The sequence below is a fragment of the Microcaecilia unicolor genome, chromosome 4 (genome assembly GCF_901765095.1).
Source record: "Microcaecilia unicolor chromosome 4, aMicUni1.1, whole genome shotgun sequence".
NCBI classification, from domain to species: domain Eukaryota; kingdom Metazoa; phylum Chordata; class Amphibia; order Gymnophiona; family Siphonopidae; genus Microcaecilia; species Microcaecilia unicolor.
The window spans coordinates 372,163,639-372,191,342 of NC_044034.1; the positions used below are offsets into that span (position 1 = coordinate 372,163,639).

The window sequence follows — 27,704 nt, forward strand, 5'->3', positions numbered from 1 at the left end:
TTCTGTTTCAAGGCATGCTTGCAAGTTTGACAGGTTTTACTGCTCCAACTTGCTTTATTTTTTTAATTTATCAGATGAACCTGGAAGTCATATATGGAGATACAGATTCTATTATGATAAACACCAATAGTACCAACTTAGAAGAAGTCTTCAAGCTGGGGAATAAGGTTAGCATTTTATTTGTGCATTTTCTGTATTAGTTTGAGGCCTTAAGTATAACATATATTTTTTTTCTATGTGAAGATATGCAAGATTTTGGTCGCCTTATGAGTGTAAGCCCATTCACAGTTCCCAGCTTATTTTACAAAAGGCTTATTAAATGCAGAGCTTTTTGTAAGATACATGTGCTGCCTTGGGAAATCCCAAATAGTGCGTAAAATGACATGGCCAGAAAAAGATCGTATCACTCAGTAGCTTTTACCTGTAAGCGCTGGTGATTACATATGTAAGTACCTATTTTTGCTAGTTCTATGTATAAATACCGGCAATATACATATAAGAGCCATATTCAAGAAAATTGTATAAATAAGCACAGGCAATTAAGCAATGAAGCTCTGGTAGGTACATTTTTTGCTTATTAAAAGTGATAGAAATTACCGGAGGGCTAAGCATAGAGACCATATCAATCACTCCTTTCAAATCCTGGCTGAAACTAGCACTTTATGGACACTTTTGCATGCTTTCAAAGAGGTGGCCATTTTTAACAATAAATGTGCAAGATCGGGAATACACGTTTAAGATTTGGGCTGCCCAAACCACATCTCTTTTGAACCTTTGCACCCTAAGTCATCCGTGTGTGTAGATACCATTCGTATATGGGCTTTATACTATATAGTCCAAGTGTTAGTCCTACCTCATTTGGATTACTGTAACGTTCTATTTCTTGGTATTAAGTGTCAGTATCAGAAAAACTGTAAATCATACAGAATAGAGCTGCTAGATTAATATACAGATTGAATAGATATACCAGTGTTTCAACTCATTTTAACAAACTGCACTGGTTTCCCATAGCAGAAAGACTTAGGTTCAAAACAGCTTGTTTAGTAAATCTAACTGGGTTTCACCTCTGAATTGCTGACTAAGACCACTTCGCTACGCTTGGTCCAGTCTAACAGACTGAAACAACAACTGATGCTAGCATCACCATGTCAAAAGACAGTTCGAAATCAGAAGATTTTCAGCTCTCTATTCCCCGTTCTTGGAGTCAAAATATGGAACTCTCTACCTATTCCCATCAGAACAGCAAACAGCTACCTCAACTTCAGGAAGAGGCTAAAAAACTTTTTCTTCTCCAAAGAATACTTCATAACAATCCATCATGACTTCTACCTCCTAGTAATCATCCATTATCCTTAATATTTTTAGTCTCATGCATTAATCCAATGGTCTCTAATGTTTTCAAACCTCACACTAACACTATTTGCTTTTGTCCCACCTGGAATGTAAACCACACTGAACTCTGGAAAGGGGATATTAGCGGTATACAAGAATTGAATTGAATATATAGATTTTGTTATTTATATGTATGGATGCCACACAGGGCTTCTAAACTGACCTGCTTAATACTTTGAATTGAAACGAATGTCCTAGAGTTAGGATCATTCTTGTGAAAACTATTGCATTGTATGGCATCAATTACTGTTGGAGTTCACTGTACATCTCATTTCAAGGTAATCCTTTTTTTTGGAAACTGTTCACAGTTCATAAGAACATAAGAATAGCCATACTGGGTCAGAGTAATGGTCCATCTAGCCCAGTATCCTGCTTCCAACATTGGCCAATCCAGGTCACATGTACCTGGCAGAAACCCAGTTAGTAGCAACATTCAATGTAGAACTCCAAATAAATAAATATTCTAGAATTCTAACGAATAACAAGATTCCATGCAGAATTTCAAAGTGTGGCAACATTCCATGTAGAACCCTAAAGAACAGCAAGATTCTGGAACACTAAAGACAAGATTCCAGAATCTCAAAGAGCAGCAACATTCCATGCTACCAGTCCCAGGGTAAGCAGTGGCTTCCCCCATGTCTGTGTCAGTAATAAACTATGGACTTTTTCTTCAGGAGCTTGTCCAAACCTTTTTTAAATCCAGATGCCGCTGTTACCTCACTAACTCACAGTGTAGCAGCTTGATAGTGTCATTTGAAATCAGGATAAGAAATCTTAATGTTTATAGGCCTCCCAAGTGACCAAGAGAACTGGTGCGTAGGAAAATATCAAATGGTTTGCTGTAACTTGTTATGATTTGCTGAGGTTTTCATTCAAACTCTAATTTTCACAGAAGAAAGAATGGTAGCCGAGAACTGGGCAATATCTTTGAATGATAGCGAATTTTCTAGCCAGATTTTAAGATTTTCTTTTGTTCATGATGTGTCTATTGAATCAAATAATTAAGGAAATAACCCTGCATGACCATTTCAGTCAGCAGTGAAGCATTGTTCTTTCTTCACAATTGGTCAGTATGTGCTGTGAAATTGTTTGGGTATTAAAATGTGAATTATCATGTTTGCTTAATGTGGATTAGTAGACTGGAATTTAGTTCTCCTGCACCTGTCCTGATCTATCAACTGCATAGTATTCTGAGGCATAATGATATCCAAGCTCTCTGCCATCCCTGCCGCAAATCCCTGCACTCAGCATCTGGTTAGAACGAAAGCAGACTCATTAGCCTTGTGTGCTTCCATGCCCTTCCCCACCCTTTAATAAGAGATATAATAGTTTTGTATTTGCTGCTCAGGGCTTTTGATGGTGATTTTTTTTTATTCTTTGCCAGATTAGATTCCCTGGAAATCATAAATCCTAAAGGCTGAAACCATACTTTCCAAGCTCAGTCTTCAGAACCCTAACTCAGTCGCTAGTATTATTGGTTAGGTCGTTTATCACTGATGGCAGCCAACGATCCAATATCTAATCTGCAGTTTGTAATTAATCATGACTGTGTTGTATTCTACCCCTGTTCATTACAATATTTTTTCTCATAATTTAACTGTACTATTGATATTTGGATTTGAATCTATGGGGCTCATTTTCAAAGTACTTAGACTTAAGTTCCAAAAGTTGTTACGGAACTTTGTAAGTCTAAGCGCTTTGAAAATACGCCTCCTATATTTTCTGTGTAACTGGGAGTGATTATCAAATGTTCTGTTCAGGCGTGAGCCACATATATCCTAAACTTGTTTGGGATAATGTGGGATATAAATGTCATAAATAAGTAAATAAAATAAAAATAGATGACATTCATGTAATTGTCTGAGGTTTAGGAGCACAGCTGTAGTTCACTTTCATTGGGTGGATGTTTAATTAATATTATCCTGTAGCAATTTGCCAGACTTCAGTGTCCAGTCTTCTGTTCCCCTGTGCCTCCATTTTTGAAGATGCTAAATCTATTTGATGTTTTAATCTATGCTTAACCTTGAAATAAGGGTAATTTAGAAAGTTCTGTTTTGTTTTTTAATGAAATATAGTATGTGTGTAAAAATTACCCCAGGAGTTAAAACATGTAAAAGTATGCACTGAGACAAAACAATGTGAAGTGGAGGTGTGGCCTAACGGTTAGTGCAGTGGCTTGAGATCCAGGGGAACTGGGTTCGATTCCCACGGCAGCTCCTTGTGACTCGGGGCAAGTTGCTTAACTCTCCATTGACCCAGGCACAAAATAAATATTTAGTATACAAACCACTTCGTAACCACAGAAAGGTGGTCTATCAAATCCCATTCCCTTTCTCTTTATTGTTTTTACATAATACAGGCAGAGTCACAAAGTATGTGTTCTTTATAAAATACACCAGCTCCAGAACTGGTGTAATTTTTCATGACTTCAATGTAGCTGCAGTTTCTGTAGATTTACCCCTTATATTTGTATAGGGGTGCTTATATGCCTTCTTACCCTCTTAATTTAGTTGATCTGCTATAAAATTACCTCAAAATGTCTCTCAAAGGACATCCTTCAGAAGAATCCATTGTAATTTGTGGTAGATTAAATAAAGTTGAACTGTAATGTTTTCTTAATACTGCAGGAGGATGTCATTGGATCTAGCCTATTCTGAGTTCTTCTAAAACTCTACTTTTGCTTTTAAAAGGTTTTGAGACACAGATTGAAATCATTTTGGACCAAATCTAACTGTGTGTGTGTGTGTATATATATACGCATCAGTCAGGAAAGGATGTCACTCAAAGGAAAACCCAGAAAAATCCATATGGTCCTTGCAGAGGTCCATATTCTCCTTTACTAGGACATTTAGGGTGCAGTAAGAATGAGTTCAAAATCAAGCAACAAATCACCTTTCATTAATGGATAAGTCCAGAATTAAGGTTTTGTTCCAGTTTGAAGTCTTTAGGAGTCCAGGGTCTCAAAATCACAACCCAAAAGTACAGATTCAGCAAGTCTCAAATATGCAAATCAAGGGCTTAGGGGACAGAGCCTGATTTCCCTGCTCTCTGGCTTCAAGCTAGCAGGTGAAAAATGTTAAGCAGTTCTCTTTCAGGTGCTTGAAACAAAGTCTTTCTCAGTCCTTGTCACATAATGTCCAACTACCCAGTCTTTATACTCACTTTCTTTATAGTTCAAAACTCATTGATAAGAACTCCAAGAGACTCCTGACAGCCCCACCCTGTAGAGGTTAGAACAGTTGCCTTGTCATTCAGGGGCTGCAGGTTGGAGTCCTATCAGTGGTACCTTATCCTGGGTTGTAGACTAACATGACATGAAGAATGGCTGCTAACCCTTAGACTCTGGTATATTTTATAGCAGAATTACAAAAGCTTCAAAGAAGAGCAACCAAAATGATAAAGGGGATGGAACTCTTCCCATATGAGGAAAGACTAAAGAGGTTAGGTCTGTTCAGCTTGGAAAGGAGGCAGCTGAGGGGGGCATTCGATTAAGGGCTACAAAATCCTGAATGCTGTAGATTGGGTAAAGGTGAATTTTTCACTCTTTTTCAAAAAGTACAGAAATCAGGGATACTCAAAGAAATTACATGGAAATACTTTCAAAACAAGTAGGAGGAAATATTTTTCACTCAAACAATGGTTAAGCTTTGGAACTTGTTGCTGGCGCTTAGAATATCTGGGTTTAAAAAAGGTTTGGACAAGTTGCGGGAGGAAAAGTCCATAGTCTGTTATTGAGATGGACATAGGGGAAGCCACTACTTGCCCTGGGATTGGTAGCATGGAATGGTGTTACTAATTGGGTTTCTGACAGGTACTTGTGACCTGGATTTGGCCACTATTGGAAGGAGGATACTGGGCTAGATGGACCATTGGTCTGACCCAGTATGGCTATTCATATGTTCTTATAGTTTAACTGTAGAAAATACTCACTGTCCCCCATACGCATGGGTCAATACTAGAAGAAATAAGTAAGTTTACATAAGGTTTCTTTTCAGTTTCCATCACAGCTCCATACCTTGAGGTTCAGGCTCAGTTTGTAAATTGTACAGTTCATGTCTTCAGTTTCCAATCCTGACTTGGTTCTCCAGGTCTCCTATGTCAATAGGAGTGGGATCCTCCAGCCTTTCAGAGCTAGGCAGGAGCTCCACATCTCTGGTGCTACTGGGAACCATTATATACTGCTTTTGTGCTCATGGGGGCTTGGTTTCTCCATGGCTCCTCTCACCATAGTCATGCCTATGGGCTGAGGTCCTAAGCAACTGATTGCTATGCTCCCCTGCAGTCATTTTGCAGCCCGGGATTTTCTTTTCTCTGTGTGTTCCTTGTTTTATAGAAAAAGCTGCTCTCCCCTGGGAAGAACTCCTTAAGTGCAAGATTATGGACTTGGGCACTCTCTTGGTTATGACAAACAAATTATATATTATTATTATCACATCACACTTGTATACCGCTAAAACCACAAGTCGTAAGTGGTTTACAAAATCAAGAAAAAAAATATATATATAATACATACACACACCCCTTTCTTTTTCTATTTATTTAAAAAAGCAGTCTATTGTCTTCCTGGTAAATAGTCCTCAACCTACAGGCATTATCTTAAGACATTTTAGCCTCTTTCTAATCCATGTTTGAGTATTATATTACTTCAGCAGCAGTTCTATCCTCTTTGAACTGTGATTTCTCAAGAGATAATAAAGTTGTGGTGATAAATGTACGTTTGTGTTTGGAATACGAATTTATTATTATTTGTAATGTTTTCTCTTACTTTTATTGTATTTGATTTTATAACATAGAAAGAAATGCAATTGTGAATAATTCATTTTTTTTTTTTATTTTAACCCAGTAGAAGTACCAAACTTATCTTTGAGCCATTTAATGGTAGACTTAAACTTGGAAAATCCCAAATATCTCACAAAAGGAACATTTTAAAAGCATTGAATTAAAGTAGGTATTTGATATTGGTTCCAAGATTTAAAAGAATCTTAATTATCCTGCTAGACCAGTCCACATCGGGTTGTGACCCCACCCCCACTGGTAGCGGATGATGGAGGCAGAGAAATTTGAATATTCCTGTGATATCGCTGTCGTAAAGAAAGGTTCAGCTTTGGGCAATGTCAAGCTCCGCATTCGGATGGAATCTCTCCTCTGGCCCTCTCTGTAGTATATATTGTCAGGATGGACAAAATATGGCTGGCATTCTGAGTTGCTATATATATAGATATAGATATATTTGTGACATTTATATCCCACATTATCCCAAATAAGTTTGAGTTCAATGTGGCTTACAATAAACAGTATAGGATACATAACAAAAAATAATAAATAAGTAATTTGTTGTAAGAATCTAATTTTACAATACAGTATCATAAACATACTGGGATAGCTATGGATGTTTAACATTTAGAAAATCTATTATGAATGAGAAAATTGTACATGAGGCAGAGAGAAGGTTAATGGTAAATAAGAGTAATGACCAATTCAGGTAATAATTAATTGTTTGAGATATGGTTGTTTTTTGTGAGGGTTTGTTTGAATAGGAACGATTTCAGGATTTTGTGGAATCTAGTATATTCCTGTATATTTCTTATTTTGGGTGGTAAGGAGTTCCATCATTTGGTTCAAACCTGGGGAAGTTATACTATCCCCAGAGGCATTCTAAGTGTTAGTAGATTGCTGAGGTGGACTTTATGCAACCTCAGGGTGACAACACAAATTGCCAAGTGGGTTGTAGGACTTGACATGTTGATTCAACCTTGGCCCTACCAGGAGCTACTTTTCATGTTGCTGCCATGGCCGCTGATCATGCAGATGACCCCTTAGGATTGCAAAACAGCCTTTTCTGATATTCCTGGTGGATCTGGGTAGGCTGCAGTGGCTCTGGTGTATGAATATGATCAAGTTTCTAGGGGATTGTCCCCTTTGCCTTTCCAGAGGATTGGGCTTCCTACGTCATGGTCCAGGCATCCTTCTAGGACCAGGTCTTTTCTGGCTTAGTGCTTGGCCTTTGAGAGGAGCCATTGAAGCCTTATCTGTTCAAGGCTAGATCTTTAACCTCCTTGACTTATGTACAAGTCTGGCCACTCTGAGTTCTGGTATGTAGGCCATGGTTTCACCGCACAGTGAAATATGTTTTGCAGAGCTTTCTATTCTTTTTGCAAGAAGTATTAGAAAGAGGTTTTGCCCTCAATTTCATGAGGGTGCAAGGTGCAGACTTGATGTGTTTCCGAGACAAAGTGGACAATGTATAGCTATGGTCTTAGCCAGACATGGTGCAGTTTCTTCAAGGGACTAAGTACATTTGTTACCTGATGTGCCTGATGGTCCCACAATGGGACCTCAGTTTAGTTTGAGAGGATTGTCCAATCTTCTCTTCAACAAAAGAATTTTATAATCATACTGGTGGTCTTCATCTTTGTGTTTTAGTTCTGGTTTATCCAGCCTAGGCCTCCTGTTAACTATTTCTGACAACCATCCTCTCATTATGAATCCTCCCTTCAAACCTTTAAAGAGACTGATGGTGTGGGGCCTCTCTTTGAAGGCGGTGTTTCTTTTGTCAGTTTCTTCAGCCTAGTGGATCCCGGAGCTATAGGCTCTTTTGTACAAAATAAGTACCTGAATATATGTAAACCGCTTTGAATGTAGTTGCAAAAAAACCTCGGAAAGGCGGTATATCAAGTCCCATTTCCCTTCCATTTTGCATCAGGATTCCTCCTTGAACTTTTTGGAGATTCAGCTTCAATACAAACAGTTCCTTTATTCTTATCAAAGGGGGTTTCGTCCTTTAAGTGGTATCAATCTGGCATGGTTCCAGCCTTTTGGAAGTGGGATCAGATGTGGAGGGAGCTGATCTCCATGAATTGGATGTGTGCAGAGCACTGCTGAAGTAAGAGATCACTATCGGTTTTTGAAGATGAAGTCATCTTTGTCTTTATTGGTAGTCTGACCAGGGGAAGGCGGCAACCAAGGCCACCATTGCTTGTTGGATTAAATTGGCAGTTGAGTCACTGTACATTCTAAATTGCGAACCAGTTTTGGAAACGCCCTGGTTACATTCAGTAAGGTTTTAGGTGGTCTATTGGGCAGAGACTAGAGTTATCTCCATGGTAGACATCTACAAAGTGGCAACATGGTCGTTACGGCATGCCTTTGTGAAACACTACAGGATTGATGTTGTTGGTCAAGCCAGTAATACCTTTGGTTGGATGATTGTGGAGGGGTCCTTGTCTTGCTTCTACCCTGAGGGATAATGCTTGGGTACATGCCACTGGTGTGCATTGGTTTAGCAACACTGTTGCTTGAATATGCAGGTTATAACTCATAATTCTGGTTGTGTAGTTGTGTACAAGAAATTACATATCTTGCAGAAATCCCATTAATGGATCCCTGGTTCCTCTCTCTGGTGTTTTCTTTTTCTTCATTAATTGTTTAGGTTGTTTCATTAAAGATTTTGGCTTTAGCATGGGCATCCTGAATTGTTCCAGGCGGCACCACTCTTTATTTTCAGTATTTATATACTGCCTAGACCTAAGTGGTTTAACAGTGATGTCACTGGAATATTCAAATTTATTTGCCTCCATCAGGGAGCTACAACCCACTGGTGTTAACTGGTCTAGCAGAAATCAAGGAAAGGAAAATCAACGGGTAAGAATAATTTCACCTTTGGGAAAAAAAATCGTAAAATATTCTGTAAAGATTCCATTTTCTATAAAATATCAGTGGCATGGATGAAGTGTGTATTCCCTCTTCTCCGAGGACAAGCAGGCTGCTTGTTCTCACTGATGGGTTGACGTCCTCGGCAGCCCCCTCCATCGGAAAAGTTTACTAGCAAAGGCCTTTGCTAGTCCTCGCGCGCCCATGCGCACCGCGCATGCGCAGCCGTCTTCCCGCCCGAAACCGGCTCGAGCCGGCCAGTCTTCTTTCGTCCGCACTCGGTACGGTCGTGTTACGCCGTTCGTGCCCCAGAGAGTCGACCTCGCGCGTCCTTTTCGACGTGTTTTTGTCCTATTTTCATTAAAAAAGTTCGGGAAGCGCTCCGGAAGTGTTCCGGAAGACCCTTTTGGGGTTTCTGCCCTTCCCGTATTTCTCAAGTTTTTGCCCCGTAAGTTTTCTTTCGTTGTCGGGGTAGGCCTCTTTTGGCCTCGGTCGAGATTTTCTCCCTCTAAATTTTGGTGCTTCAATTTTCGCCATTTCGGCTTTTGATTTCGCCGGCGTGATTTTTCCGCCCATGACATCGAAGCCTTCCAGCAGCTTCAAGAAGTGCACCCAGTGCGCCCGGGTAATCTCGCTCACTGATAGGCACTCTGCATGTCTTCAGTGTCTAGGGGCCCAGCACCGCCCTCAGAACTGCAGTCTGTGTTCCCTGTTACAAAGGCGGACTCAGGTAGCGAGATTGGCCCAGTGGAACGTTTTGTTCTCGGGCTCTTCGTCGGCATCGGCACCGGAGGCATCGAGTGCATCGACGTCGTCAGCGTCCGGACCATCTTCCTTGGCTGCCGCTCCATCGACTGCATCGAGGCATCGTACCTCTGCATCGGCGCCGAGGCATCGGGCGACTGTATCGACGTCGGTGGTACCGAGACTTCGTCTGCTGATGTCGTCGGACGGAGGTGCATCGTCAGGAGTGCAGGTGAGGGCTGTCCATTCCCCTGCTGGTGGCGGTGAGCCTTCGGGTGGGTCTCCTCCTACCCTGAGGGCTCCTGCGGTACAGCCCCCCCGGGATCGACCTTCTTCGGTCTCGGCCCCGAGGAAGCGACGGATGGATTCTACGTCCTCCTCGTCAGTGCCGGGGAGCTCCGGTGACATGCTTCGGAAGAAGTCGAAGAAGCATCGACACCGGTCTCCTCCCCATGTCGGCACCGAGAGCTCTGGGTCGCCGAGGGATTCGGCACCCAGCAGGCATCGGCACCGAGAGGACCGCTCACCCTCTGTTCAGGAGGTGTCGATGCGCTCCACTCTGGACAGCCCGGAACAGCCTCCTCGCCCGGAACAGGTTCTGACGTCGACGCCTGCATCGGCCTCTCAGCCTTTCTCTGCAGCCGCTCTAAACGAGAGCCTCCGGGCCGTTCTCCCAGAGATTCTGGGAGAGCTGTTGCGCCCTACCCCTCCGGTACCGGCGGTGCTTGCGCCTCCGGTACCGTCGAGCGTGGCGCCGGCTGGCCCATCGCCCAGGTTGAGGTCCCCGACGTCGGTACCGCGTGCGGTGCCGACCGCGGCCACCTCCCAGGAAGGCTCCCCGACTACGTCGGTGGAGGGAGCTTCGCCGATGCGGGCGAGGGAGTCTACCTCTCGACGCCCCCACCGTGGACGGGGTTCCACCGAGTCGAGCAGGGCGAGGTTGCAGACACAGGTTCGTGAACTTGTGTCTGACACCGAGGGTGAGGCCTCGTGGGAGGAAGAAGAGGACCCCAGATATTTCTCTGACGAGGAGTCTGAGGGTCTTCCTTCTGATCCCACTCCCTCTCCGGAAAGACAGCTTTCTCCTCCTGAGAGTCTGTCTTTCGCTTCCTTTGTCCGGGAGATGTCTACGGCCATCCCCTTCCCGGTGGTTGTGGAGGACGAGCCCAGGGCTGAAATGTTTGAGCTCCTGGACTATCCTTCTCCACCTAAGGAAGCGTCCACTGTTCCCTTGCACCATGTCCTGAAAAAGACATTGCTTGCGAACTGGACCAAGCCACTAAGTAATCCCCACATTCCCAAGAAGATTGAGTCCCAGTACCGGATCCATGGGGACCCAGAGCTGATGCGCACTCAGTTGCCTCATGACTCTGGAGTTGTGGATTTGGCCCTAAAGAAGGCTAAGAGTTCTAGGGAGCATGCTTCGGTGCCCCCGGGCAAAGACCCTAGAACCTTAGACTCCTTTGGGAGGAAGGCCTACCATTCTTCTATGCTCGTGGCCAAAATCCAGTCTTACCAGCTCTACACGAGCATACACATGCGGAACAATGTGCGGCAGTTGGCGGGCTTGGTTGATGCTCTTCCCCCTGAGCAAGCCAAACCTTTTCAGGAGGTGGTCAGGCAGCTGAAGGCGTGCAGAAAATTCCTGGCCAGAGGAGTTTATGACACTTTTGATGTTGCGTCCAGGGCCGCTGCTCAAGGTGTGGTGATGCGCAGGCTCTCATGGCTGCGTGCCGCCGACCTGGAGAATAGACTCCAGCAGCGGATTGCGGACTCGCCTTGCCGTGCGGACAACATTTTTGGAGAAAAAGTCGAGCAGGTGGTAGAGTCTCTCCACCAGCGGGACACCGCATTCGACAAGTTCTCCCGCCGGCAGCCTTCAGCCTCTACCTCTACAGGTAGAAGATTTTTCGGGGGAAGGAAGACTGGTCCCTATGCTTCTGGTAAGCGTAGGTACAATCCTCCTTCCCGACAGCCTGCGGCCCAGGCTAAGCCCCAGCGCGCTCGCTCTCGTCAGCAGCGTGCGCCTCAGCAAGGCCCCGCGGCTCCCCAGCAAAAGCAAGGGGCGAGCTTTTGACTGGCTCCAGCAGAGCATAGCCGACATCCAAGTGTCAGTGCCGGGCGACCTGCCGGTCGGGGGGAGGTTGAAAGCTTTTCACCAAAGGTGGCCTCTCATAACCTCCGATCAGTGGGTTCTGCAAATAAGGGCCCTGAACAAATATCTCGTAAAAGAAAAGTTCAGGATGCTTTCCCTGGGCACCCTTCTCCCCATGATTCAGCAAAACGATTGGCTATGCTCTCTGGACTTGAAGGATGCCTACACACACTTCCCGATACTGCCAGCTCACAGACAGTATCTGCGATTTCAGTTGGGCACACGCCACTTCCAGTACTGTGTGCTACCCTTTGGGCTCGCCTCTGCGCCCAGGGTGTTCACAAAGTGCCTAGCTGTGGTAGCAGCGGCACTCCGCAGGCTAGGGGTGCACGTGTTCCCATATCTCGACGATTGGCTGGTGAAGAACACATCCGAGGCAGGAGCCCTGCAGTCAGCTGCACACATTGGACTGCAAGAGAGCATTGGCCTTCTATCTGGAGCGGACACAGCCCAACAGACAGTCCGCCCAATTGTTTGTTTCTTTTGATCCCAATAGGAGGGGAGTGGCTGTGGGGAAACGCACCATATCCAATTGGCTAGCAGATTGCATTTCCTTCACTTACGCCCAGGCGGGCTGGCTCTTGAGGGTCATGTCACGGCTCATAATGTTAGAGCCATGGCTGCGTCGGTAGCCCACTTGAAGTCAGCCTCTATTGAAGAAATTTGCAAAGCTGCGACGTGGTCATCTGTCCACACATTCACATCTCATTACTGCCTGCAGCAGGATACCCGACGCGACAGTCGGTTCGGGCAGTCAGTTCTTCAGAACCTGTTTGGGCTTTAGGATCCAACTCCACCCCCCGAGGGCCCTGTTTGTTCTGTTCCAGGCTGCACTCTCAGTTAGTTGGTAAATTTTTTAGGTCAATCTCAGTTATGTCCTCGCCGTTGCGAGGCCCAATTGACCATGGTTGTTGTTTTGAGTGAGCCTGGGGGCTAGGGATACCCCATCAGTGAGAACAAGCAGCCTGCTTGTCCTCGGAGAAAGCGAATGCTACATACCTGTAGAAGGTATTCTCCGAGGACAGCAGGCTGATTGTTCTCACAAACCCGCCCACCTCCCCTTTGGAGTTGTGTCTTCCCTTGTCTTTGTCTTGCTACATATGAGACTGGCCGGCTCGAGCCGGTTTCGGGCGGGAAGACGGCCGCGCATGCGCGGTGCGCGCGGGCGCGCGAGGACTAGTAAAGGACTTTGCTAGTGAAGATTCCGATTGGAGGGGCTGCCGTGGACGTCACCCATCAGTGAGAACAATCAGCCTGCTGTCCTCGGAGAATACGTTCTACAGGTATGTAGCATTCGCTTTTTGTGTTGAGTTGTTGTCAGAAGCTAATTTGTCTTTAAGCATTAATTATGTATGGCTAAGTGATGCATTTGATTTTTGCAGGTTAAAAATGAGGTAAACAAACTGTATAAACTACTGGAAATTGATATTGATGGGGTTTTTAAGTCCCTTCTGCTGCTAAAGAAGAAGAAATATGCTGCACTGACAGTAGAGCCAACAGGGGATGGACAGTATGTCACCAAGCAGGAGCTGAAAGGCCTGGACATAGTCAGAAGAGACTGGTGTGACCTTGCCAAGAGCACTGGGAAGTGAGTTTCTCTTCAGCTTACACCTACCTTTCTCTTGAGTGATGTATGATTCTGTTAAGCAACGGGGCCGGGGAGGATTACAGGAAAATGTCTGCCTTGGGAATTTTTGTTTCAAACCAGCCCAAATGTTATTGAGATCCTCCAACCCCTCAATGTATATCAGCCTTTTTCCTCTTGTTAAACAACAAAACAAATAAATCCTGCACATCTGTAGAATTTGCCCTACAAAACCATGACTAACACCCAGAACTGAAACAGCAAACAGCCCTTCAAACCCTCATATGAAAAAGAACTATAAATGCTTTCTTTACATCTAGGGACTATCTCATCCTTCATTACTCAAGTTGAAAAAAGCTTTATTATAAATCTATTCAAAATACAGGCTTTACCTATCAAGGTACAAAGATATGGAATTTTCTGCCTTAATCCATTAAGATAACGTTACTGATTACCTCTTTTGTAAGCTGTTGAAAGTATTTTTATTTAGTAAATCCCTTATTCACATTTGTAATTGTTAGCTCTTGGGTATGCTTGGAACCCTGTTCTTGTTATTCAATAGTAGTGAAGTTGAGTATTGTATTATTAGTACGTGTGCTAATACTAATTGTATTGTACTTTTTGCAAATGTTCATTGTTGGCCACATTGAACCTGAATTTGTTTTCTATAGTGTGGGATGTGGTAACGGAGGTTAGCGTATCTAGGTTTAAAAACGGCTTGGGCAGGTTCCTGGAGGAAAATTCTGTAGTCTGTTATTGAGATGGACTTTGTGACCTGGCTTGGTCACTGTTTGGGTTCAAGATGGCAAACAATAAATAGGTAAAAGCCATACTGGGTTAGGTGGACCATTGGTCTGACCCAGTATTGCTAGTCTTATCTTCTTATGCCATAAATAAAAAAATAAATAGAAAAAATAGTACATGAAGCCCTAGGATTGCTAGTACTTCTACTGGAAAATCAGAAGAAGCCAGTTGCTAGAAATCCCTACACAGAAACTGTACAACATCAGAATCCCTCACCTCAGCCACACATGCAGTATAGACACCAGATTCTGCATGCAGGGCAAAGCTGGATAAACTCAAACACAAATGCATTTTCTTTTGCACTGGGTGGAACACAAAGGTTAAGTGGAATACACTGTTAAAGCTGACATATTCCAAACACCAAAGAGAAGAAAGTTTTTTCTACCTTTGTCATCTTTGTGTCATTTTTCTTTGTCCCTTCTTAATTTAACTTTTTTTTTTCTACCCCTCATCTGTCTACTACCTTTCCATCTTCTAGTATTAACCCTTCCCCTTTTTTTTCAGTATTACCAGAATCAAGAGAGTGTCCGACATATCTTACGTCAGCACATTTTTCTGGTTTATTCAGTTGAGCTGTTTTTTTCAATATATATACTAGAAGATTCATGACTGTGGTCTTCAGTACATTTGGTTTCATCAAATCTACCATATTTTGACAGTAGAGGATCATTGTGTAACCCCTGAAGCAGCCCTGCTGGACGAAACACGGCCTGTGTCGGGCTGTACTGTATATAATTTTTAATATCTATTAATAAATTACATTTTTCATAACGATCTGCTTTGTTGATTTTCCATCTTCCCCTTCTGTCCCCATTTTCTCTCTCAATCATGAGTCTCTCCACCAAGTCCCTGCTTTATTCTTGCAACCAACAGCTGAGTTCAAAGTTCCTCTTCTCCTCCTGTTGCCTAGTTTCCTCATTCCCTCCCCTTCACCCAGCCAGTTTTCAGTTTATCACCCCACCCCCAATTCTCTTAGTCCCTATTCATGCTTAGCCTTTCCCCCAAATACCAAAATTCCTGCTATTCCCCCTTCAAAATCCAAGACCCCTCTCTCTAGCACCTCCTCCCCACTTCTACCTCTGGTCCAGGTCCAGTATCTACCCTCTTTCCTTTTCTCCTCCTCCTCCCCCTATCCCCCCATTCAGATCCAGTATCTGCCCTCCCTTTTCTCCCCCCCCACCCCACACACACACATCCGGCAAATGCCCTTTCTATTTTATCCCTCTCCATCCTGCATCTCAGAACTCTCCCTAGTAGCACACAGAGCTTATACATGCAATGTTCTCCTGCATGCTTTTTCTGTTCTTTGATATCTTTCCTTATTTTTTGGAATTTTGTATACATAGTAACATATATACATAGTAGATGACGGCAGAAAAAGACCTGCACGGTCCATCCAGTCTGCCCAACAAGATAAACTCATATGTGCTACTTTTTGTGTATACCCTACCTTGATTTGTACCTGTCCTTTTCAGGGCACAGACCGTATAAGTCTGCTCAGCACTACTGTCTTGGTCTGTGTGAAAGCGATTAAAGCAAATAATTCTGCCCTCTCCCCTCCTCATCCACTGTAAGCCCTCTCCCCACAAGGAAATTAACACATGGGACTAGTGAGGAAGATAAATAGGTTCTTACTTGTGATGCATTTCTCTCTCTCCATGGTAATGCAAATTCCACCCCCCCTTCATTTTACCAGTGACAAGTGGGGCTGTGTAGAAGGCTACCATGAGCCAAAACACAGCAGTGAATTTCTTTCTGGTGGGGCTTTGGCATCCATGTCAGCCATTTAACAGGTACTGCAGGTTTGGAGGGGGCCTGAGCCCAAATTGGGGGTGGGGGGTGGCCAAGGCCCTCCATGGCTACACTACTGGTTCACTGACTTCATGACTGGCCCCAACAGCCTAATGGAGCATGCCCAGTAGAGCAATCTGCTCCTGAATGGGGCACTGGTACATTCTTAACAGCAATATTGTACAAAAAGCATTGGCAGGAATATTTATCTGATGTTCAGCTTTAAATTCCAAATGATGACAATGGCAGTTTTCACATGTGAATCCAATAGGTGGCTCTGGTACTTTTTGTGAGAGGCACCAGCTCTGCTCCAGGTCAGAGACTTGGCTCGTATTTTTCAGCTGTGATGTAATATTTTTATTTTATTTTTTATTTTTGTTACATTTGTACCCCGCGCTTTCCCACTCATGGCAGGCTCAATGCGGCTTACATATTATATACAGGTACTTATTTGTACCTGGGGCAATGGAGGGTTGTGACTTGCCCAGAGTCACAAGGAGCTGCCTGTGCCTGATCACAGTCTTTGAGAGTATTTGACTGGTTGCTGAACACTGGTACCGGTGAGTTAGATATCTGATGGAGTACTAGTGACTGCATTGCAGAATCACTGGAAGAGAAGCCTTTGCAAGGGGGGTAGTAGTGCTGATGTAGAAGAGGATCCTAAGAGGAGCACCTGTTGCAAGTTTTATTATTAATCATTTGTACAGCACATAATAGATGTGTTATGCAGAGAGGTAAGGAAGGCATTCTCAAAACCTTTTCTATACTTTAGCTATGGAAAGAGCCTTCCCGATATTTGGGTGAAAGTACATAGTACTTTTACCCATACCAAGCAGATCCTTTCCTAAGGATATTATTGGAGAGGGGTTTGCACCTATGTGTACATTTTTGAGAATTCAAATATATTCATATAATTTTTCACGGAAGATTTGGTATGTCAAATAGGTCTAAATATGTATTCATAGTTTTCTTAGAGTTATTTTCAAAGGAAAGTACTTGTCACTACTAAAATCTTAAGTTGATCTGAGCCAGCTCTGCTGAAGTTTCACCTGGCAGACCAGAAGCTCTAGTTCCGTTCTCCTGAAGACGCCTTAGGGCGAAACATGTGACCACATGTAGAGAGTGTTGAAAAAAGAAACAGTCGCTATGATTGGGAGCGATAAGAGTGGAGGCACGTTATGATTTTGGACATTATTTATGTTCACTAGCAAGATTGAAAACTGGAAGAAAAATTGTATTACCATTTGAGCTGAACAGGTCTATGTGTGCAGCTTATCCCACTCGGACAGCACCCCAAAGCTAAGTACTATTATTGCATAATATTGGACAAATTACCATCAGAAAGCATTGGTAGGAAGGCAGGGCAGTGCTGTGATGGATGACTAAATAAGCTGCTCCATAGCTCAACTCAAACACCTGTTTCTGAGCACTATTTGAAATTTTTTAGCATAAATCTTATTATTGCTATAGCCATATCCCTTAATAGCAAGAAGTGAGTTGCATGGTATCAAGATAGAATGAGGTTATGAAATATAGCAGGTTTCTGTCATAAAGTGTATTGAAGCATATCCGAAGAAACCATTCACGTATAAATCCCCAGATTATTTAGACTACTAAAATCTGGCCAAATCTGCATAGTGAAAAATATGTGCAAGGGCACACTGTAACCAAAACTCAGCCTGGGCATGAGGATCTTGTTCCTGGCCCCTTCTCTTCCCCCAGTCTCCTTACCCCCACCTTACCTTGATGCTCCAAGATCCATCTGTGTAGGCTCCTGCGGCTGTTCCTATATTGCTGGCCTACACACTGCTATGTCTTTAAGAGGACAGAGGGGCTATACTGTTTGCTTACGGGGGATATACAGTGCCCTGTTAGGGCAGTTCCTCCCCCCCTTAGTATGTGGTACATAAATAAACTTAGCAGCAATGGACAGTCCCAGGTCCTTGAAGCTTACAATCTAGTCAAGACAGGCAAAAACTAAAGAGGCTGTGAGTTAAAATAGAGGCTGCGATGGGAAGGAAGTAAATCTGATAAGAACATACAGTAGTTATGGCCAGTCTGGGTCTCAAGTATCCAGCAGATGATAGTGACCTTTCAAACTACAAATCTGTTAAAGATACTAAAGTTACAGAATATGCAAATACATTTCAAATACCAATGCAAAGAAAAATAGCGGGTCCTAAAGCACGAGCCTAAGAGTCTATAGCAGATTATAGTTGTTCCAGAAAAGCCTGATGGAAAAAGGTACGTTTTCAGATTTTTATGTCATAAGATCATATTTCTTTTCCTCAAGTGCTATTTCCTTCTGTTTTAGTTTATCAGAGCCTTTCTGCTGTAGGTTACGTTGACTAACAGAGAGACAGATGTACTGAATTGTTTCACATATCATACATGCACATTGTACCTTGATGCAGTTTTTGACAGACTGGGTACAGGAGAGTCCTGTAGAACACTTCAGGGTGATCATACTTGAAAAGCTGGTTATCTGATCAAAACAGAGGGTGCTGGGAACCTGAGCTGGAAAAAAGCAGCAATTTTATGTGCTTTTACTTTATTCTAAAGGGCGGATCATTTTCATTGAAAAATACACACTGATTGCAGGAGTTCTGTATACAGCAGCTGTTTTACTGAAAATGAGAAGTTACAACTGCTGATCAGCTGCATTTTACATAATTATTTTCTATTGTTAAGTTTTACAAATTTATAATTGCTGTTAAAGAAAAGAGATTTTTTTTTCAATCTCTTGCTTTTGCACCCCCCCCCCCCGTACCCCCCGCCTTTCCCTGGTGTTCTTGATTTTTTTTCCATTTCTGCATCAGGCAGAGACGGGGTCAGAGGGAAAGAGGATGAAGCTATGATAACGGCCATTCTACTTCTGGGGAAATGTACTCCGGAAGATCAACCAGCAGGCGCAGTTTTGCCTTTTATTTCATTTGCCATCAATGAAAATAAGAGCTGGAAAAATTTGCAAAGCATTAATTACAAATTGCTTGGTTCCTGAGCCAGAGGAAAGCTCTTGTTATCACACATGCTGTTCTTGGAGAATGATACTTTTCCAGGAACAGTCTGATGCCGTTGGGAGCATGTGCGCATGTATAATTTTGCTTTGCTATTGCATTTCATTCTTTGGTAACCTACAGATGGGTAATATTTTTATCCTTGTGTTAATTGCTTAAAATTACTTACAGAAAAAGATTAGTATTGTAAAAACTATAATTGTATGGTTACTGTAGAGCAGGTTGTAGTTTTTTTTTTTTTTTTTTTAATGGGGACCAGATTTGTCAACTGTGCCTTGAAAATTTATGGCACTCTATTTTTCTATTTACTCGTTTATTTATAACCAAAGGAAACTTTTATTAATGGTGTTAAAATTTTATGTTGTTAATTTTAATCTGATTTCAAGCTGCAAGAACTGTGCATCTAAATCAGTGTCAGTTTTTAATTGGTCTTCGCTAGTCTTCAGTGTTGCCTTCAAAAGCCACCAATGTTTGCCTGAGCATACAGCTGTATTCAGAATGTACATTGTTATTTTTTAACTTGTTATTTTTTAACTTTTTATTTTTCAAGTGAATAAACATATAATTGTTGGTATCCTCATCCACTCTCCTCACTTTTTGTTTTATATTCCAAAATTATATTGCCATTTTGATGAATGTGTGGTTTCAGTGCAAAACTTTGTTGGGAATATAATGACCAATCCATGGAGTTACTTTATCTAGTTTCAGAAAACCAAATGTATGTCAGGATGCTTTACTGTCAAAATGTAGAAATGGGCAGCCTAGACAGATATAACACAGCTTATGGTGTCACCTCTTTCTCTCCAAGTCTTCACACTTGGGTGGTGTCATCAGACAGAGCCTGGCATGGAGAAAGCTTCCCCAGTTCAGGTTAGTCTGGAAGCTTTTGAAAAGCCTTACCACATACCATTCCTGCTAGTTGCTGCTGGTGGGACCTCACTCAGTCTCTTCTTTTCCACAGAGCTGATAAGACAAATCCCTGCTGTGTTCAGAGAAGAATTCTCAAATTTTCAAACTTCAAGGTATTTTTGACTCTACTGTGCAGTGGGTCTTAGGCTTTTTGGCTGTGTGAGAGAATGAGTGGTATAATGACAGGGTCTCCAAGACCACTCCCTCACTAGTGGTGCTGTTAAGCCTCTCTCCGAGGACAAGCAGGTTGCTTGTCTCACATGTGGGTTGTCGTCCGCGGCGGCCCAGGACGGCAAACAAATTTAGCAAGCAAAATAAAAATCAAAGTCTTTCTGGAAAGTTCCGTTGCGCGGGCAGCGCGAACGAGCCTCTTTAGTTCTTTTTTTTCTCCGCGGTTAGGTGCGGCAGTGTTTTCGCTCTGCTCCTTCAGGCCCAGCAAGAAGACTTCTCTTCTTGACTGTTTTTCGCTTTATTTTCTTTTATTTTCTTTTTTCTTAAAGATTTTTTAAAAAGAGTAGTTTTCCTGTAGTTTTTAAATCTTTTTGTCCACTTTTAAAGTTTCCTTTTTTTTTCGACACGGCTGGCCTTTGGGCCGCACGGTCGGGTTTTTCCCTTTTTTGTGCTTTTTTGCCACTATCACGTTGTTTGATTTCGCCGAAGCCGTTTTTCTTCTATGTCATCGAAAACACCCAGCGGCTTCAAACGTTGTACTCGGTGCAACTGGACCATCTCAGGTACAGATACCCACGCTTGGTGTATCCAGTGCCTTGGGCCCGACCATAGTCCAGCTGCTTGTAGTCTGTGTGTTCGTATAACGAAACGGACTCAAGCGTCTCGAGAAGCTTTTTGGGGCTCAGTCCGGTCCTTCGACATCAACAACGGTACCGAGGTTGGCGTCGTCGACATTGACAAGAGCATCGACGTCGAGGAGAGAGGTAATGGCTGCTGAGAGACCAACTTGTGCTGGGAGCAGTGAGGCATCGAGTAGGTCTCCACCTGTCTCGATGCCTCCTGTTACGTAGGCCCCCCAGGACCAACCTTTGTTGGACCCTGCCCCGAAGAGATGTAAGAATTCCATGTCCTCCTCGGTACCGAGGAGTCTCGGTGACGGGCGTCGAGCGAAGGCTAAGAAGCATCGTCATCGTTCTCCGACGCACAGTACCAGGAGCTTCGGGGCGTCGAGAGAGTCGGCACCCAAGAAGTGTCGACGCCGAGAGGACCACTCCCCCTCAGTACAGGAGGTGCCGATGCGTCGGTCTCTTGGCAGCTCGGTACCAGCTACCGAGCCTCAACGGATTCTGACACCGCCTGTTCCACCGGCCCTGCAGCCTTCTCCGATGGCGGCTCTCGACGAGCGTATCCGGGCCTTGTTTCCAGAACTTCTGGAAGGCTTACTGCGACAATCAGCTTCGGTGTCGGGGGTGCTTGCGCCTCTGTGCCATCGTTTATCATTTATTTACTAGACCGTCACTTATTACAAAATGTAAATCAGAACGGCTTACAATATAATATAACAGTAAAATGAATCTTAAAATACTATAAAAACACACTTTGAAATCCATTTCTGATAGAAAAGCACAGCAAAACCAGAGAACCAATTAGTAATATTCGTACAAATTACTCAGATTATAATCACCATCATAAAAACTTAATAAAATTAAAGAAATAATTTTAAAATTCCATATATTTTTTTTTACCCCCCCCCCCCTTGTTCTCCTCTTCTCTTTCCCTTCCATCTTTTTTCTCTTCTCCTATCCCTTTCCCTTATTATATATTTAATTTGGTATTAGACTTTATCTTCAAATATGTCTCGAAAATATGTTTGCTGTAGCGGTGTCTGGCCCTTCTCCTGTGGTGAGGTCTCCGACTGTGTTGCCGCCTGCGGCATCGGCGTCGGCTGCCACCCAGGTTGACTCCCCTTCGATGTCGGTGGAGGGAGCTTCGGCGCAGTCAGATCGGGCATCGACTTCTCGACATCGCCACAGAGGACATCGTTCCTCAGCGTCGAGGCAGGTCAAGTGCCGAGTACCTTGACACAGGTTGTGTCTGACACTGAGCAGGAGCACTCGTAGGAATCAGAGGAAGATCCCAGGTACTTCTCTTCTGATGAGTCCTTTGGGATTCCCTCTGACCCTTCTCCTCCGCTGGAAAGAAGACTATCTCCACCCGAGAGTCTGTCTTTTTCGTCCTTTGTCCGGGAAATGGCTATGGCTATTCCCTTCCCTGTGGAGGTTGAGGATGAGCCCAAGACTGACATGCTCGAGGTCCTGGATTATTATTCTCCACCTAAAGAGGCTGTGACAGTCCCTCTGCATAAGGAAGTCCTTATGAGAAACTGGTCCGCCCCTCTGTCTGGCCCTGTGGTTCCCAAGAAAGCTGAGTCCCAATACCAGATCCACGGTGAACCTGGATTGATGAGGTACCAATTACCCCACAATTCCATGGTGGTGGATTCTGCTCGCAAGAGAGCTAGGAGTACTAGAGACTATGCTTCGGCACCCCCAGGCAGAGAAGCTAGGACTCTCGACTCATTTGGGAGAAAGACATATCAGGCCACTATGCTCGCTGCAAAGATCCAGTCATATCAGCTGTTCACGAGTGTACACTTGTGGAACTTGATAAGTCAACTGTCCAGCTTGGTTGAGACACTCCCTACGGAGCTGGCCGAACCTATTCACCAGGTGGTCAAGCAGCAGAAGGTGTGTCGCAAGTTCCTGACCAGGGGTACTTTTGACACTTTTGATGTGACATCCAGGATCGCTGCTCAAGGTATATGATGCACAGACTCTCATGGCTGTGTGTTTCTGACCTGGACCATTCTGTCCAGCAGAGGATGGCGGATGTTCCTTGCGGGGGGACAATCTTTTTGGAGAGAAAGTAGAGGATCTCGTTAATCAGATTAAGAAGCATAATGATGCTATGGATTCTCTCTCCCACCGGGCGCCTACAGCCTCCTCATCCTATTCCTACTCTAGGCCTAGGTACACTCCTGCTTCTTGGCAGCCTGCCCAGGCTCAGCCCCAGCACGCTCGTTCTCGTCAACAGCGTTCGTCTAAGGCCCATTCTGCTCCCCAGCAAAAGCAAGGGTCGGGCTTTTGACGGGCTCCAGTTCAGCATAGCATCTGTAAAAGTGTCTGTACCAGATGACTTGCTGGTAGGGGGGAGGTTGTTGTTTTTTCACCAAAGGTGGCCTCTCATAACCTCCGACCAGTGGGTTCTTCAAATAGTCCGGTTAGGATACACCCTCAATCTGGAATCCAAACCTCCAAATTGTCCACCAGGAGCTCATTCTTACAGCTCCCGGCACAGGCAGGTACTTGCAGAGGAACTCTCTGCCCTTCTAAAGGCCAGTGCGGTCGAACACGTTCCACCAGGGGAAGAAGTGCTGGGATTCTATTCCAGGTACTTGTGCAAAAAAAGGGGGGGGGGGGGATGTGTCCCATCCTAGACCTAAGGGGCCTGAACAAATATCTGGTTCGAGAAAAGTTCAGGATGGTTTCTGTGGGCACCCCCCTTTCCATGATTTAAGAGAACGATTGGCTATGCTCTTTGGACTTAAAGGATGCCTACACACAGATCTCGATACTTCCAGCTCACAGGAGGTATCTTTGATTTTGGCGTGGAACACAGCACTTTCAGTACTGTGTACTGCCCTTTGATCTGGCATCTGCGCCCAGGATGTTCACAAAGTGCCTGGCTGTAGTCACAGTGTCGCTACGCAGACTGGGAGTGCATGTGTTCCCTTATCTCGACGATTGGCTGGTGAAGAGCACCTCGGAGGCGGGTGCTCTACAGGCCACGCAAATGACTATTCAGGTGCTAGAACTACTGGGGCTCATGATCAATTATTCCGATTCCCATCTCACCCCAGTTCAAAAGTTGAAATTCATTGGAGCACTGTTGAACACAAAGCCAGCTCATGCTTATCTTCCCGAGGTGAGGGCAGACAACCTCCTGTCCCTAGTGTCCTTGGTTCGAGCGTCTCAACAGATCACGGCTCAGCAGATGTTGAGACTTCTGTGGCACGTGGCCTCCACAGTTCACATGACTCCCATGGCATGCCTACACATGAGATCAGTTCAATGGACCCTAGCTTCCCAGTGGTATCAAGCTGCGGGGAGTTTACAGGATGTGATCCAACTGTCCACCAACTTTCGAAATTCCTTGCAGTGGTGGACAATTCGATCCAATATGATCTTGGGACGTCCATTCCAAATTCCTCAGCCACGAAAAGTGCTGACGACGGATGCATCCCTCCTGGGTTGGGAGCTCAGATCAATCACAAGGTCCCTCAGTTCTATTCCAGGTTTCAGGTCCACGACAGACTAGTGTCAGATGCCTTTCTCCTGCATTGTGGAACAGGCCTTCTGTATGCGTATCCTCCCATACTTCTAATAGGGAAGACTTCACTAAAACTCAAACAAGACTGCGGAACCATGATTCTGATAGCTCCCTTCTGGCCGTATCAGATTTGGTTCCCTCTTCTTCTGGAGTTGTCCTCCAAGGAACCGTGGAGATTGGAGTGTTTTCCAACCCTCATCACTCAGAACGAGGGGTTGCTTATACATCCCAACCTGCAGTCCCTGGCTCTCACGGCCTGGATGTTGGGGGCTTAGAATTTGCATCCTTGGGTCTTTCAGAGGGTGTCTCTCGTGTCTTGCTTGCTTCCAAAAAGATTCCACCAAGCGGTGTTACTCTTTCAAATGGAGGAGGTGTGCCGTCTGGTGTGACAGCAGGGCCCTAGATCCTCTTTCTTGTCCTCCACAGACCCTGCTTGAATACCTTCTACACTTGTCGGAGTCTGGTCTCAAAACCTACTCCATAAGAGTTCACCTTAGTGCAATTAGTGCTTATCATTACCGTGTAGAAGGTAAGCCTATCTCTGGACAGCCTTTAGTTGTTTGCTTCATGAGAGGTTTGTGTTTGTCAAAGCCTCCTGTCAAACCTCCACCAGTGTCATGGGATCTCAATGTCGTTTTCACCCAGCTGATGAGAGCTCCTTTTGAGCCACTGAATTCCTGCCATCTGAAGTATTTGACCTGGAAGGTCATTTTCTTGGTGGCTGTTACTTCAGCTCATAGGGTCAGTGAGCTTCAGGTCTTGGTGGTGCATGCACCTTATATCAAGTTCCATCATAATAGAATAGTCCTCCGCACGCACCCTAAGTTCCTGCCTAAGGTGGTGTCAGAGTTCCATCTGAACCAGTCACTTGTCTTGCCAACATTCTTTCCTCGTCCTCGTACCTGCCCTGGCAAAAGCAGTTTACATACCTTGGATTACAAGAGAGCATTGGCCTTTTATGTGGAGCGGACACAGCCCTTCAGACCGTTTGCCCAGTTGTTTGTTTCGATCCCAACAGGAGGAGAATCGCCATCGGAAAACGTACAATCTCCAATTGGCTAGCAGATTGCATTTCCTTCACTTACGCCCAAGCTGGGCTGACTCTAGAGGGCCATGTCAAGGCTCTAATATTCTCACAATTACTGGACAAATTAGGGATCGGTGGAAATATCATCAAATGGATAAAAAGTTTTATCACCACCAGATCATATCAGGTCAAATCAACATCATCTATATCGCCTACGTGGTCATCAAAATGCGGAGTCCCCCAAGGCTCACCTTTATCACCGATCCTCTTCAACCTTATGATGATTCCTCTGGCCAAATCCCTGTCCAAATCAGGCCTTAACCCCTTCATCTACGCTGATGACGTCACAATATTCATCCCTTTCCAATCCAACCTTACAGAAATCTCGGAGAAAATTATCACTGCCATGACCATCCTAACATCCTGGGCCAACGCTTTCAAGATGAAATTAAACAAAGAAAAAACTCAATGCCTAATCCTTTTATCACAACACGCCACTCAGCTCCCAACCACCCTAAACACCCCGACGTTACAATCCCAATATCTGACAATCTAAAAATCCTAGGAGTAACATTAGACAACCACCTAACTTTGGAAACCCATGCAAAAGCCACGACGAAGAAGATGTTCAACATGATGTGGGTACTGAAAAGAGTGAAACCATTCCTCCCACAGAAAACTTTCCGCAATCTAGTACAATCCACAGTACTCACCCATGCCGACTACTGTAACAGCATCTTCATCGGTTGCAAAGCCCAAATCATGAAAAAACTCCAAACCGCCCAAAACACAGCAGCCAGACTCATTTTTGGCAAATCACGATTTGAAAGTGCAACACCACTATGTGAAAAACTTCACTGGCTCCCTATCAAATAACGCATAAACTTCAAAGCCCACACAGTGATCCACAAGATCCTCCATGGCGAATCTCCAAGCTACATGGCCGACTTGATCGACCTACCAGCCAGGAACGGGTCCAAATCTTCTCGAACATATCTCAATATTCATCTTCCCAATTGCAAAGGCCTCAAATACAAAACCTACTACTTATCCAACTTCTCCGTTATAGGCAGCAAACTCTGGAACGCAATACCTCGACACATCCGAACAACCAATGAACATCTACCTTTCTGAAAGCTGCTGAAAACTTACCTATTCAAACAAGTCTACCCCAACAACCCAAATTAACCTAATCCACACCACTAGCACCACCCATACTCCAATCCTCTCCCATATGTCACGTCCTATTGTCCTACTCTCTATAACTGGTTTACCTTTGTGATTTGTTGTACCATACTTTGTTTTATCTCTGTGATACTCTGTACCATACCTTGTAAGCCGCAATGAACCTGCTATCGAGCGGGGTATAAATGCTATAAATAAATAAATAAATAAATAATGTTAGAGCCATGGCTGCGTCAGTGGCCCACTTAAAGTCGGTCTCCATTGAAAGATTTGCAAGGCTGCAATGTGGTAATCAGTCCACACATTCAGATCTCACTATTGCCTTCAGCAGGATACCCGATGCGACAGTTGGTTTGGGCAGGCAGTGCTGCAGAATCTATTTGGGGTTTAGAATCCAACTCCACCCCCCTAGACCCTTTTTTGTTCTGTTCCAGGCTGCACTCTCAGTTGATTTTGGTTTCAGGTCAATCTTTGTTCTGTCCTCGCCATTGCGAGGCCCAATTGACCAGTGTTCATTGTTTTGAGTGATCCTGGTTACTAGGGATACCCCACATGTGAGAACAAGCAGCCTGCTTGTCCTTGGAGAAAGCGAAGATACTTACCTGTAGCAGGTATTCTCCGAGGACAGCAGGCTGATTCTTCTCATAAACCCGCCCTCCTCCCCTTTGGAGTTGTTGTTATTGTTGTTTGTTGTTTATATGCTTTTTGATTTAAACTAAAGAGGCACGCTCGTGCTAAAATGACCCCTCTCCTCAAGACCCTTCACTGGCTCCCTATCCGTTTTCGCATCCTGTTCAAACTTCTTCTACTAACCTATAAATGTACTCACTCTGCTGCTCCCCAGTATCTCTCCACACTCGTCCTTCCCTATGCCCCTTCCCGTGCAATCCACTCCATGGATAAATCCTTCTTATCTGTTCCCTTCTCCACTACTGCCAACTCCAGACTTTGCGCCTTCTGTCTCGCTGCACCCTACGCCTGGAATAAACTTCCTGAGCCCCTACGTCTTGCCCCTTCCTTGGCCACCTTTAAATCTAGACTGAAAGCCCACCTCTTTAACATTGCTTTTGACTCGTAACCACTCGCCTCCACCTACCCTCCTCT

General features: G+C 44.3%; 1 protein-coding gene across 2 annotated transcripts in view; it reads left to right on the forward strand.

Annotated features, from left to right (window-relative positions):
- POLA1 (DNA polymerase alpha 1, catalytic subunit) overlaps nucleotides 1-27,704 on the forward strand; it is a 782,590-nt gene that overhangs the window by 283,592 nt on the left and 471,294 nt on the right. For both annotated transcript variants that reach the window (XM_030202369.1, XM_030202370.1), the window contains exons 28-29: nucleotides 75-167; nucleotides 13,324-13,529. In XM_030202369.1, coding sequence (XP_030058229.1) covers nucleotides 75-167; nucleotides 13,324-13,529 — 299 coding nt within the window. The remainder of the gene's footprint in view (nucleotides 1-74; nucleotides 168-13,323; nucleotides 13,530-27,704) is intronic.